Source organism: Chionomys nivalis, chromosome 13 (genome assembly GCF_950005125.1).
Source record: "Chionomys nivalis chromosome 13, mChiNiv1.1, whole genome shotgun sequence".
NCBI lineage: Eukaryota > Metazoa > Chordata > Mammalia > Rodentia > Cricetidae > Chionomys > Chionomys nivalis.
In genome coordinates, this window is record NC_080098.1 from 33,989,292 (window position 1) to 34,004,748 (window position 15,457).

Here is a 15,457-nt window from a genome sequence, read left to right on the forward strand (position 1 = left end):
GATTTTTGTCTCAAAAGCAAAATAAGAGAACTCATAAGGACGGGCAAGGGCAAATCTAAATAGCAGTATGACTCTGAGAAATCCACCTTGCTCTTCCACCTCTCATTTTTTCCCCCACTGATCATGTAGGTGTGAGTGTGTTATGTAGGGGAAAAGGAGTGAGCTCCAGAGACTGCTGAAAGAATATGCAGGAGTTCCCAGGATGCGACTCAAAACATGCCAGTACTCACTCAGACTTGTGAACTTGTTCATATGGAAAGGGAAGGAAAGCTCAACCCTTGTCTCCAGGGCAGAGCATCGCAGCGCAAAATATTCCAAGTGATGATGAAAGTGGAGAAGAGATAAACATAAGCCTAAACCCTTGTCACTGATGTTGGCGCACGGGTACTAACCGCTGGACTTTAACTCCTCTGCTTCTATTCATTTTGTTTTCTTTACCTCATCATTAGCATGTTTGTGGGATTAACCCTAGGACGTCCTGTATGCTAGAAAGTCCTGAGCTATATTTCCAGTCTTCATTCCTATTTCTCTTAATGAGACACATTTCTATTATGGCCTCTTATTGTCCCTTAAACTTTCATACACTCCTCAAGTGCACACAAAGATTACCGAATGTAGGAGGGGGCCGCTTGTTGGTTCCCATCTGTTGAGGCCCAAAATAATCACACAGAAGTTGTATTAATTAAATCACTGCTTGGCCCATTAGCTCTAGCTTCTTATTGGCTAACTCATAGATATTAATTTAACCCATCTCTATTAATCTGTGTATCACCACATGGCTGTGGCTTGCTGGCTAAGGTTCCGGCGTCCATCTCTGTCAGGGCTACATGGCGTCTGTCTGTTTCTGCCTTCTTCCTCCCAGCATGCAGTTTAGTTTTCCCCACCTACCTAAGTTTTGCCCTGCTATAGGTCCAAAGAATTATTCATTAATGGTAATTACAGCATACAGAGGGGAATCCTACATCAACCAAATACAAGAGCGGACAAAATGAAATTCTTCAGGTTTTTCTAAAGTGGATAGGTGCATCTATAAACAGCTGCAATGATGGTAAAAAAAAATCAGAAGGAGAAGAAATTAAACTGCAAGTCCAATGCTAAATCACTGAGTGCTTCCAGCCTTCACACGCCATAGAAATACACAAACACACACACACACAAATGCAAGCACATACATACACAAACACATACAAATAATATATGCAAACATACACACCTACACGTATACAAACACATATATAAAATGTACACAAATTAAGGCCAAATGAGCAACAATGCAAGAAACTCCATGTAGAATGCATTGGGTTGAATAATATTTATGTAAGTAATTCATGAGAAGATTTCATTAGCATTTTAGAACTTTTTAAAGAGGAGAAAGGGGACTGAAGAGATAACTCAGTGATTAAGAAAACCCCCTGCTCTTCTACAGGTTGACTTTGCTTCCCAGCACATACATGGCAACCACTATCTACAAGTCCAACTCAAGGGGATAGGATGCCCTCTTCCTGCCTCTGGGGGCACTGCATTCCCATCTACACACAAATAGTAGAAATGAAACTAAAAACATTTAAAAGAAAAAGGAAAGAGGAAGGAGCATGAGGCAAAAGGATTTCAGCCTGCTTGGGCAACCCAGTAAGTTTATGGCCAGCTTCAATTTCATGGTAACTCCATCTCAAATGAAAAGATAAAAAGAAGGCTGTACCTGGCAGAAGACATCCCTAAGGTACTGGCCTAGCATTTAAATACTCGAGTTCAATCCCCAGTACTAAAAATAAAACTAGAGTGAGAAAAAAACAAATGCAGTCATGAAAGTGGCAATAACATAAGTAGTGTAAATAGAAGGAGGAGGCTGAGATGGGGTGTAAAACACATGAGATTGGTGAAAGTTTAGGCATGACGATCGTGGTCCGTCTAAGGAATACAACACATTAATAACTGTACCCAGCCCTTTGATGCTAATTCAGATACTTGGATAGTAGTATAAATCCAGATTGTTTATGATACAAAAAGGAAAAAAATACACCATTAAAATCGCAAAATGCAAGGAAAACACATTAACAGTAAGGAAATTACAGTTTCTTGTTGGATTTTGGATGTAGGCATATTTGAATCATTTTTTTAAAAAAATATGAAGGTATGGTGGGGTCTTGAGCAAAAACATATACCCACTTCATTGTCTCCTACACTCCTCTAGTTCAACTCTCAGGGTTTTTTAAATAAAGGTTTCTAGGTAGCCGGGCGGTGGTGGCGCACGCCTTTAATCCCAGCACTTGGGAGGCAGAGGCAGGCGGATCTCTGTGAGTTCGAGACCAGCCTGGTCTACAAGAGCTAGTTCCAGGACAGGCTCCAAAACCACAGAGAAACCCTGTCTCGAAAAACCAAAAAAAATAAATAAATAAAATAAAATAAAGGTTTCTAGGAAACACTACGTTTGGATTCCAGCTCTCAGGGTTTTTATAGAGGTCTCTAGGAAACACTACGTTTGGATTCCAGCTCTCGGGGTTTTTATAGAGGTCTCTAGGAAACACTACCTTTGGATTCCAGCTCTCGGGGTTTTTATAGAGGTCTCTAGGAAACACTACCTTTGGATTCCAGCTCTCGGGGTTTTTATAGAGGTCTCTAGGAAACACTACCTTTGGATTCCAGCTCTCGGGGTTTTTATAGAGGTCTCTAGGAAACACTACCTTTGGATTCCAGCTCCATTTTCTTTTTCTTGGCCCATATGTTGTGGTAGTTTTCGGCCATCATTTCTGCCATAGCCTACAATGTACCAAATATCGAAAAGTTAATTGATTCTTCAGTAAAACTAAATAAATAGATAAAAAGTAAAAAGAGGACTGAATCGTCTGATCAGGTGGGACACACAGACATATCTTAAAGAAATGTAGTGAAACACAACACTCTCATTTGGAAAACCAATTCCATAGAATTTTAATGATTTGAGAAATTGCACAGTAAATATCACCAAACTGTGGATTTGATGGGAACAGCCTTTGTTATTCATTATGCTTAAATACATCTTTTTAAATTCAACAATGAATCTTCAAAATAGCTATGGATGTGGACAGAAAATAGACATAAATACAAACTTGTGTTTTAACTCATAAAGTTTTATAAACCAAGATGTACCTTATTAAATAATAAACAAGAAGAACACTATGGATAAAGATTTTACTTCTAGGTTATTATTTGTCTAAACCAAATGGAGAGTCTTAGACTGGACATGATCTTTTCTTTCACATTCTGAGGGAAATGTTCTAATATTCTTGTGCTCCTTCAAAATCAAAATACAGTATCATTTTAATTGGTTCTTACTTGGGCAAGAATAAAGAGTAAAACAAACATTTTAACAGCACAAGAAGTTCTTATTTATACCCTTAGCTTGTTCTCTTAGATTAACACTAATCATACCAAGACCAATGTTCCATATTAACTTGCTAACTAAAGCTCTACAAAAATAAATTTTTATCTTTCATTCAAATCAGTCATTTCAAAACACATCCATTAATGACACAGAGCAAACAGGGCTACGGATGATACAAATGAAATGTGATCAATTTCCATAGATGAACAACCTAAAATATGCAGTCTTTAATAGGTGGTTATTAAACAGAGTACTCATGATTATTTACTCTTTTCTCATGCACTTTTATATTTATGTGTAAGTGCATATGTGTGTCTGTGTGTGTACGTGTGTGTATGTCTGTAGGCACCCACAACATATGTGTGTGTCTATAGATACCTGCAATGTATGTGTATATGTCTGTAGGAGCCCACAATGTGTGTACATGTGTGTGTCTGCACATAAAATGTGTGTACATGTCTGTAGGCACGCACAATGTGTATATGTATGTGTGTCTATAGATACCCACAATGAATGTGGGGTGTGTGTGTGTGTGTGTGTGTGTGTAGACATACACAGTGACCAGAGGAGAAGGTCACATCCCCTGTGGTTGGACACTTGTGAGCTGCTGAAAGCAACGAGTGCACTTAACCACTGAGCAATCTCTTCAGTCCCAAGGACACATTCTTTAAAAAGTTGTACAGTAGCACCTTTATTTTATCCTGGGTGGGTCTCAGCAAGGCTCTAGTGAAGCCTGAAACCTTGGATAGTACCAGATACATAGTACAGTATATATGTCTTGCTCCACACACCCTGTAGGGCTGCCATGTTGCAGTAGAGTTCATCTTTCCTGCCAAGTTCCAAGCCTCAGGCCTCCTCTGCATCACTGCAGTCTGGAGCCATCATACAGTAGAATAAGGATAACTGAACACAAGCACTGCTCTACTTTGACAGTCAATCTGATGACCCTGACAGCTACTGCATGACTATATAGAGGTCAGTACATACAACATAAACTACTGAACATAGCAGAAATTCATGTGGAATGGAGCAAGATGATTACAGGGTCCATCATGGACCTCAGAATGGGAAGTAGCAGCTGCTGAACATTTCAGACCACAGGAAGTAATGGAAACTGTAAAGGGTGAAACCACAGATGAGCTTATGTTATCAACCTCTAGGGTGCTAAAAGACCAGTGTTTAATAACCAGGAAATCTACAGACTGATCGCATGATGAAACAATACGTGCTATAAAATGCACACGAAAGGTTTCTGGTTTGCTTTTTATAACTGAGCTTTGGACACTACTGTGAAAGCCTGGATACTTACATGCAGGTCTCGGGATAGTGTAACGTTGCTCATGTCAATAGCACGAGGGCTATACCCATGCGCGGCATCTATAGACACCTGGACGATTTGTTCAAAAAGAGAAAAGCATCTTGTTAAAACCTGCAGAAAGAGTCTTCAGAAACACTGTGCAAGCATCAATGTTTTTTGTGGTAAAAGCAACAGAGTAACTTCAAAGACACATTAAATTAAGTTTTGAGTATTTCAAATCACTTACGATTAGATAATTAATCGTAATAATTCAGGAAAGACCTTCTAAAAAGTTAATTATTAAGTTAGCAGCGCGAGCAGTGTGTGATGAGTCCCATGTCCTGCACTGTATCCCCAGCCAAGGGCCACAGTAGCCTTGAGCTTCCCACCAACCCTGGTTAGCTACAAAGAGCTGAAGAGCTCAACACTTACAGTCCTGTTTGTGGACTGTAGGTGCAGACAAGCAGGGCCCAATTCAGATTAAACAATTGTACCATGTAGCCTTTAACGGCTTACAGGGAAATCTTCACTGACCAGACTTACCTAATTTCTGCATTTTTGCTTTTAAAAACTGGATGTAAATATTTATACTGATAGTCATATATTTCTGCTGCTCTCAGCTTTGGTCCTAGAAGCTCCTTTTACAGAGGGCTAACACATAGATTCGTGACTGATTTAGCATCACCTCCCTGCGTGCACATGCCATGCACACACACACACACACACACACACACACACACACGGCCGAGAGATTATCACAGAAGAGAGGGCAGGACCAGAGGACATGGCGGAAAACTGAGAAAGGCTGTTCTGGAGCTGACTTGGGCCATTGCATACAAGAACCCTCAGCAGCTGTGGTTGCCTGCACGAGATCAGTCAGTCCATATTACAGAACGGAGAGACTAGATACATGCATGAAATTTCAAAAAATAATAATAAAGAAACCAAAACTAGTATTTTTTTTTTAAGAGAGAAAGGCTAGAGAGACAGCTCAGTGTTTGCATTCCCCACCACCCACATTAGGGGATCAGGATTGCCTGTAACTCCTGCTCTCTGGGACAGGACACCTGATGGGAGAATCCCCGCTGAGCTAGCTGCAGCTGGCCTGGCTCCAGAGTGCTAGCACTTAGCCTTAATCCACCTTTTGTTTAGCAGTTACCTTTTGTTTCTCTTGTGGCTTGAGAGTTTACCAAGGGTACCAAGCCTATGCAAAACTTGGTTGGAGGGGCAACTGGGAAAACATAGTATCTCCTTAATTGAGAATTTGCACTTGGCATTATCCCTTTGGAATCTTCATCAGGGTGTTTGGAGCATATGGAAATCAACTTGCTAAAGCGTAAATTGGAGAATAAAAGAAGTCCTGGGTGAAGGGAAAGCGGTAAAAGGCTAAATTCATCCCTAAGGTGCCTCTGTGTCTTCTGCCCAAGGAACCGCAGGAACCAACACCCACGACACAATATTTGTTCTCCACAAGAGGCACCGTCTTCAGTTCTCTGGGGGAAGCAGCACTCACATGTGTGCATACGCACACAGAGATGAGTGCACAAAGACACACAGAAACACACCAATAAAAGAAAACATCAACTGTCAACTTCCACAGCCTCACTGGCATTCCTTCCCTTTTCTAAGTCTAACCAATGAGGAAGACACGAACTCTGGGTCTTCTTACAGATCTTTAGCTCTGTCTTAAAATGTTTCATCATCATGGTTTTTCTTTTATTAAAAATAGTACACGATAGGGAAGAATAGAATTCAAATAACAAGCACATAAGTCATGAAAGAGGGCAGAAAAATAATTATTCTTTTAGTTTAGTTATAACTCTAACATTGGTCTTTCTCCCTGTGTGTGTCTCTGTGTGTGTGTGTGTGTCTCTCTCTCTCTGTCTCTGTGTGTGTGCCCATAGGTGTGTGTGTGTGTGTGATAGAGAGAGATAGCATGAGTGTGTGCATGCATGTGTGTTCAGTAACACATAAAAACACAATTGATAGTGAAAGTATAAAATTGGTATGACCTCGTACCTTCAGACTAGCTATCCTAACTGTATATGAACATAGAGGATTCATTTCTCTCTGTTCTTGACTGTGGGTGTGAGGTGGCACCTCTCTCAATTTCATGCTATCATCTCCACTGTAATGACCAATAATCTGGAATTGTGAGCTGAGATGGACCTTTCTCCCTTATGTCCTTTATCACATTGACAGAAACAGACCTAGATAACTTTGCACAATCACCCATTCTTCACCCACCCAGCTGTCAATCCTTGTCATTGTTTGTCCCCTTGCACAGGCAACTGATGATGTCTTGCGGTATAAGTGACATCATGCTTGTATCTGGCAAGATTGACAAGATAACCTACATGGTCCAAGCCAAGTCACTTGCCACTTTCAAAACTGTGTTTGTTCCTATGCAATGGAGCTACCACTAAACACACAGCCTATCTCAAAGACAGGCATGACTTAGACGATCAACATCAGTCCCTCAGCACAGTGCTCTCAGCCCACATACATGCTCAGGAACAGTGGCTAAGGGCTGACCCTAGAGCTGGTCTGTTCCCCCACTATCTTCACCACAGTTCTGTGAGTGAGCACAACCAGAATGTGGAGGCCATTGGAAGCCACGGCTCAGCTATTCAGCGGCAGCAACCACATTAATTATTGTTTCTTTGCTGTCCCAGCACCCCTAAGCTCTTTAGCTCACTCAACGAAACTATTGTCTTGCTGACTCGCCCTAGATTCCATAGTAATCATATCTGGTTACTACTACTCTGGCATTTCCTGGCCATTTGTCTCAACCTACTCTATTTCTATCATTTAATCTGACCTGAAGCATGTGCTCTCTTGAAATCGGGAATGTTAACGTCAACTATGAACTTATTAGCAAGGAGTAATCATGTGTAAAGTTCATAACTTATCCACTGCACCATCAGAGTATCTCAGGAAAATGATACTTTTGTCAGTTCATTTTGAGACAGGGTCTTCCTCAATTCACTGCATAGCCATGGGTGCCCTTGAATTCCTGATCCTATGCTCCTGCCTCCCAAGTGCTGGTAATGCAGGCATATACCTCCATGCCTGCATTTGTAGGGTGCCAGGAATTGAACCCTGGGCTTTATAAATACTAGACTAGTACCCTAGAAATTAAGCTACATCCCAGACTTAATTATTAGTATTATTGCTATCATTATTAATATTTGTGATAGTATCTTGCTATATTGACAAGGCTGGCTTCAAACTTCTAGGTCTAAGTGAGATTCCTGGCTCAGTCTCCCCAGTAGTCAAAGCTACCACTACATTCAATTGGAAATTATTTTTAGAGATAGGGATATAGCTCAATGGTAGGGTGCTTGGCTAGGATGCATGAGGCCTTGAGTACAATACCTAGTGCTGGCAAATACATGTGTGTGTGTATATGTGTGTGTAGAGGATATGTGTACATATGTATGTATACGCATATATGTATGTATACATAAATATATATACACATATATATGTGCATACAAAACTATGTGCATCTATAAATTAAAATGTAAATATGTTATGCATATATATTATATATACACATAAGCGTGTATAAAAATATATATATTAAACTATATATATATTATATATAAACTGTATATATATTAAACTATAACTATATATGTGTGTGTGTATACAACACATATTGTTCATTTGTCACTATGACTCGCACCTGGCTTGTCTGAGAAATGCGTCGAGTCCGGTTATAAAGAGCCATACTGTCTCCCTCCCGTGTTCTCTCAATTCTCCAACCCCAAGCCAGCATCGTTTTTAAGGATTCCTTGATGGGCCAGCGATATATTTCTTTTTCCTAGAGAAAAAAAAATTCAAGCATTAGTAGTATCATAAACCCAAAATGAAAATTCAAAATATTTAATGATCTGTTCTGAAATTAACCGCCTTCATTCAAAAACTGATTATCACAGGATAGTTATGAATAAAAAAATATTCAAGGGATGTATAAAAAGCTGAAATGTTACCTAGCTAAGGCTGCTAAGGAGGTAATGGACCCTCACAAGCCGTCCTCTGGCCACACTTACGAGCGTGTGTATGAACAAGCACCCATGCTCTCACACACACAAATACATGCAAAACAAGAATATCTCCAAATGGGGAAAAACTCTCACCTTTTCAGACAATAGTTTATATGGCTTCATTAATGGCTGGACCTTAGAAGAGTCTGAATATATTTCCCCATAAATCCATCCATTCGCCAACTAAAAAAAAAACAAAATATTAAAAATAGTTTTACATATATTAATTTTGGTGGTTTTAAATGTACATGTGTTTGGTAACTATTTGCTAAAATAACTCTAAAGTGGATTAAGAAATGACTAAAGCCTACTGTTTGTTTTGGCGTGGCTGGGGTCTGAAGCCAAGGCTTTGTGGACAGTAGGCAAACTGTCTCCCACTGAGCTACATTTCCAGGATGTTTTTCATTTTTTATTCTGAGACATGTTGCTAAGTTGCCTTGAATGTACTCTGTGTCCCAAGGCAGGCCTTGGAATTAAAATCCTCCTGCCTCAGATCCCCAAGTACGTAGAATTACAAGCCTGACCACTTTTTTGGCCTGGCTGAGGTCTAGGTGTTATCTAATTTAATTCAGCTCCACTCTTAGTGTTACTTTCAGTAGCCACTTGGAATGACTTCCTTTGACCAGAGAGTAAATGCACCCTGTCTTCCTAAAGCAAATCAGGTATAACTATGCCCCATGTGTAATGCCCTACAAAGAGGCTATAGGGATCAAAGACTGGTGTTAATTATTCAGACAAATCTTAAGCCCTGATCAGTGATGCATGCATGTCTATGAAAAGTTGGGTTAAATAAAAAAAAAATCTTAATAAAAAAAAAGAACAAATATGCAAATCAGTAGTACCTTGGAATAACATTTCCTATTTGCTCATTTCTGTACCCCACTGTCTATCAATGGGATAGACATTATCATTATCATTCTCCAATAATTTGACCAGTTTGGTTTAGCATCATTTGCCCATAACCACCATTAGCTCTCAAAGTCTAGGTAGCTAGAATGAACCAGTTCAGGACTTCCTTCCCAAGGCATCTCTCACTCATCCTTATCCCAGTCATGCAGTATGGGCATGCAGTATTTGACACATGGAGTCATTGTGTCAAAGTGACTCTTGAGTGACCTTCCTGATAAGACTTAGTTTCTCCCACACAGAATCACAGGATCACCACACAGACAGAAAGAGTTTCTGTGAGAAAGGAAGCAGTGGATGTTCACAGCACCCCAGGAAACAAAGCAGAAGACTGTCCGGGCTACTTTCTGTCATCTTGACACAAACAAGAGTCAACAACGAAAGGGGAACCTCAGCTGAAGACTTGCCACCACCAGACTAGCCTAAGTGCAGGTCGGGGAGGGCATTTCCTTCCCCCACTGATTCATGTGGGAGGGCCCAGTTCACTGTGGGTGGTGCCATCCCTGGACACGTGGTCCCAAGTTATATATGAAAGCAAGATGAGCAAACTAGGAGCAGTGTTCATCCCTGGCTCCCGCTTCTGTCCTGCTTGAGTTCCTACCCTGCCTTCCCTCAGTGATCAACTATGATACATAAACCCCTTTCTCCCAAGCTGCTTTGGTTCTGGTGTTTATCACAGCAATAGATATCAAACTAGGAAAGAGACATGCCATGTCCATGATTTATCTCAGGACACGAGCATCCTTTGGGGCATTTCCTGTATGATTTTCACTTCAGTGCTAGACTTTTATACCATGTCAACTCAATCTCTCTGACAAACTTTGATCACCATTCCCTCTCAAACAGAAACTGAACTCAACTGAAATGAGAATCATCTGGTAGGATACAACTCACTGAGTCTTCTCATTGTGCCATCTTCCTTAGAGACAGCATTCAGTAGATGTATTCTACTGAATTGTTAGTGAGCTATAGATCTGCTTGAACAGGTGTATAGAAAGTACAAACTCACCAATGCTTAAGACTCAACAGTAGGGGGAGATGCCTCATTTGGTAAAATGTTTATTGTACAAGAATGACGATCTGAGTTTGGATTCCCACACCAATGTAAAAAGCTGGATGTGGTAGCTAGTGCATGTGTGTAACCCAGCACTTGAGAGAACTTGAGGCAAGAGGAATTCTGGAGCTCTCTGGCCAGTCTAGACAATCAGTAAGCTCAGGGCTAGGAAGAGACTTTGTCTCAAAAACTAAGGTGAGCAATGATAGAGGATATCTAACATCCACCTCTGCCCCTACATTCATACACACACACGTGCACACACACTCACATGCACTCACACACACATATGTGCATGAGCACTCATACATGCATAGGCAGGTTCACCCAGATTGACATACATGAATGCATACAAACAAAAATGTACTCACATGTACAACTCATACATATACACACAAATTTTAAGTATTGCTCATCTAATATAAAACTTCCTATAAAAACCAAAGTTTTTAGTTAAAAGTTAAATTTTGATGTGGAGATTTTTTAAAAAGTCTCTGCTTTTTTTCTGAAACCTCTGGTGGTTTATCTTTTACCCCATAAACAATATATATTCAGAAATGACACTCAAAATTTAATGAACTGATATTTAGAAATGTTAAAATTTCTGGATTATGTCATGTATTTATTACAGAGAAACCATCTAAGTATTAACATGAACATCTTATAACTAAACATCCATTACTAATTTGGGTGTAGCTTTCTCTTTAAAAGAGAAAGTTGGGGCTTGGGATGTAGCTTAGTGAAAACAAGTGTATATGGGGGTGTGCATTTGTAATCCCAGAACTTGGGGCAATGGAGATAGGTAGTTCCATTTAGCTGAAATGGAAAGTTCTAGAGTCACTGAGGACCGTGTCCCAAAGGAAATAAAAGAGGGAGTGATACAGCCACTGAAGTCAGAGACTGATCACTACATGCACACATGTAAATGAACAGACATGCATACACAAACACAAAGAGAAAGTTGGCATAGTTGGATATATCCAGGCATTCACAATGGTAGCCTGGGAAGACAGCACTTTTGACTTTTACCTTGTCCATGGACCATTTATCATGGGAATGTTCTGCATATTTGTTAATGAAGTATTCCAACTTCTCAGGAATTGTAATGCTACAAGAAACATAAAGGAAAAGAGCTTGTCATTATGCAGAATTCACAGGCAAATGCATTCATATTTACTCACAGTTGAGTAATACTCAGATTCCATTCAACTCAACTGTTACAAAATAGTTGTAACAAAGAATTGCTTCTTCACGTTTCCAAACAATGTGTCAAGCACATCATGTCTATCTATTCATTTGAGACATCATTAATGTGTTAATGTAAAATAAATGTAATAAGATATATGTTAGTTAAAAATATTTAAATATTAAGACAATAGATTATACAAGAAAATGAAAACAAACACAAACTAACATTCAGTAAGTTTGAAAATATGATTTCCTCTTTTTTTAAGGAGTTATTTTATCTTTTTAAACTGTGTTTATTAAACTATGAATGAACAACACTGTTGATTTCCAATCTGCCACATTTTAAACGTAATTTCATAGAATTAGTTATGAGTTAACATTTTTTGATATCAGTCCTCCATACATATAACATTGCAAAATGTTACTAATTAGGGCTACAGTGAAAAGTAATTAATAAACATATGCTTTATTGTTTGACAATATTTATTCTTGATTCCCTTTTTTATTTCAATAAATATTTATCCTATTCATGTCCAGCATGTGCAATTGATGAATGGGTCTACTGATAAATATTAAGACATGTGAATATCAAATCTGTCTATGAATAAAGAATTGAATATACATTTAACTCCTTGATAAATATAACTTAGTAGGCAGTTAACTTTGGGAATGTGTTCTAAATAAAACCAAACATAATGTGATCATTTTCTGATCTTTGCCAGCAAAATTATCAGTTAGTAACCAACAAACACATATTTATGAAACATACTCAAGTAGAAATTATTCAAATCACCATGTAAACTTATATTGAAAATTTGCCCTAGAAAGCAAACCCAAGTAAATTATCATGCATGCCCAACACTTGTTAATTGGATTTCATTAATCAACACCAAAACCATTATATTGTTCTCCTGAAAACCCTAAATTATTCTGCATGTGAGCAGACCAGACACTTACCCAAGGAATAATGTTACTCTGTGTTGTTTGATGACTTACTTTGAAAGAAATACAAAGGACCAATCACATAATCCAAACACTTAGGGGTGGACTCTTTTTCTCATGGGACTGTCATGTAATATCAAGCATGTACTTTAAAGACATTCTTAGATTAATGCCACATCACTTGGGATAATAATCTGATTGGTTTAGGGGGATAAAACAGTTGGGAGCTGCCCTGAAGCCTCAAAGTTCAGTCTTAAACTGACTGAAGTGGTAGTTAATAACCAGCATGGTACTACTTTGCTAACTAGTCTTCCCACGTTACCACGACATCAGTAACCTAAGTGAAGAAGCAGCTTTCCTCAAAAATGGGGAGCTGTGGTCCTACTCAAACTTCAAACACATGAAGCACCCATGTATTCCATGCATCCCATTTGTAGAACAACTTAGGAAACCAAGTGCATGTATGAAGCTTGACAGAGATATGTTTGATATTAGTTCAAGGCTATCAGTTATATTCACATTCTGGCTATATGCTTACTTCTTGTGCCAATTTCCACTTTATATTCCTTTCATCTCTTTGTGACGTGGGATATCACCAACAGAACCTGAGCCAAGATGCTGTGATGGACGAAATGACCCTGTTATTCAGGAACATCATTGCAGTAACACTTTGGAACTATCCTCAGCTAAAGATGGGGTTGATTGTGGGTACTGACTTCAGTTAAATTTTCAACTAATAAAACTTATGCATTTTGTTGAGCCTCCTTCTCCTAGATAGTATAATGTGGCTATCCACTGAGACGGCTCCTTCAGCAAAGAGAAGCCTAGGGGGTACACACCTATTTCTGATATTGGTATATTCACCGTTATTTTTACAGCCATCTGACAAATTCAAGGGGCTCCTATTCAAAGGGGGCATGTACCAGAGAAAGTTCACTTCAGTACCTTATTCAATTTCAGACTTCACACATCATTTACAATAAAAATCTGCTGCAATAGAAAGAGTCCATACTTTGAGGTATCAACAGGTTGTGGGTTAAAGTTCCCTTCAGAATCCATGGATGACTGTTTTTCCATCATACTGACATAGTTTGACTCCATGTAGTCTGGAGGTAAAGCTCCCGCAACTGCACTCAGGCAAGGCAGGGCCAGTTTGAAAAGTTCTTGTTCATATTTCTGGGGAAAGAACAATGATGGTAATCAATTATCTATGTGACTCTCATTGTGGCTTGTTGATAAACATCCCCCACAGGCTCATGTATGTGAGCTCTTGAATTCTAACTAGTGGCACTGTTTTGGAGTCATGGAACCTTTATAAGATGGATCCTTGCTGGAAAAATACCACTATATAGTGCCCTCTCTCTCCCCTCTCTTTTCTGTCTCCCTTTCCCTCTTTTCCTCCCCCTCCCTGCTTCCTAACTGCCATGTGGGCTCATTCCAGCTGCTATACCTTCCCTGCCATGATGGATATGGTAGTTTGAACGTAAATGGACTCTTTAAACTCATAGATAACAGAGGTGTGGCCTTGTTGGAGTAGGTGTGACCTTTTTGGAAAAAGTGTATCACCATCGGGAATGGGCTTTGAGATCGCCTATGTTCAAGATTCACCCAAAATCTCAGTTCACTTCCTGTTGCCTACATAAGATGTAGAACTCGCAGCTACCTCTCCAGCACCATGTCTGTCTGTATGCCACCATGTCCCACCATGATGATAATGGACTAAACCTCTGAACTGTAAGCCACCCAATTGAATATTTTCCTTTATAAGAGCTGCCATGGACATGGTGCCTCTTCACAGCAACAGAAACTTTAAAACAATGGGCTGTATCTCCTCTGGAACTATAGAGCAAGACAAACCCTTTCTCTTCCAAGTTGCTTTGTGTCAGCATATTCTATCACTAACACCAATCAACCACATGTCTGATCTCCTACCTTCCTCCACTATTATCATTCTAGAAACATTGTTATGATCACAAGGAATATTCAACAATGATGATTATTGAAAATCAATGTATAGAGTATTCTCAACATGCATTATTAAAAAGGAGAAAAACAGAAAAAGGTAACTTTCCCCTCTTTTGCTTTGTTGAAACAGAGTCACACCCTATAACCCAGACCCAACCAGAGACTCGTCTATGCAGCCCAAGCTGTCCTTAAACTTGAGAGCCTCCTGCTTCAACCTCCTCTGTGCTGAGAGTATAGGCATGTACCATCATACCTGGCACTATTCAAGTCTTGATTAATAAGGACATTATTCCAGTATAAATACCATCTTACAGAGAACCTGAGAATGTTTGTTGCTTTATCAATGCATATAAATCCCCCTAGACCTTCAATTACCTTTTGAGACAAAGCATCAAAAATGCCCCAAAATAACTTTCTTGATAAATGAAGTTCTTCTTCTGAGGCAGCACCGAAATTGCCCCACCCTCCAGGCAGGCAGTAGTATTTCCAGCATCTTTCATAATGATTTGTCAGAAGCTGCATGGGAAAGTAGTCACAAAATTAACAGGCGAAAACATCTTTTCTATTTATATTCCTCTTCCATGGCATTCTGAATGATTTATAAGATCCATTGAAGTAGAACTATCAAATTCATGTGAGTTTTTTGGATACTGATTACATACAAAGTGTAGATCAACTTTGAAAACATATCT

The 15,457-nt window shown here is 39.3% G+C and overlaps 1 protein-coding gene across 2 annotated transcripts in view; it reads right to left on the reverse strand.

Annotated features, from left to right (window-relative positions):
- Positions 1–15,457, reverse strand: part of Ryr2 (ryanodine receptor 2) — a 565,815-nt gene that overhangs the window by 140,109 nt on the left and 410,249 nt on the right. For both annotated transcript variants that reach the window (XM_057787812.1, XM_057787811.1), the window contains 7 exons: positions 15,141–15,281; positions 13,813–13,976; positions 11,700–11,778; positions 8,804–8,893; positions 8,350–8,487; positions 4,671–4,748; positions 2,682–2,757 (listed from right to left, as the gene is read on the reverse strand). In XM_057787812.1, the coding sequence (XP_057643795.1) occupies positions 2,682–2,757; positions 4,671–4,748; positions 8,350–8,487; positions 8,804–8,893; positions 11,700–11,778; positions 13,813–13,976; positions 15,141–15,281 (766 nt within the window). The remainder of the gene's footprint in view (positions 1–2,681; positions 2,758–4,670; positions 4,749–8,349; positions 8,488–8,803; positions 8,894–11,699; positions 11,779–13,812; positions 13,977–15,140; positions 15,282–15,457) is intronic.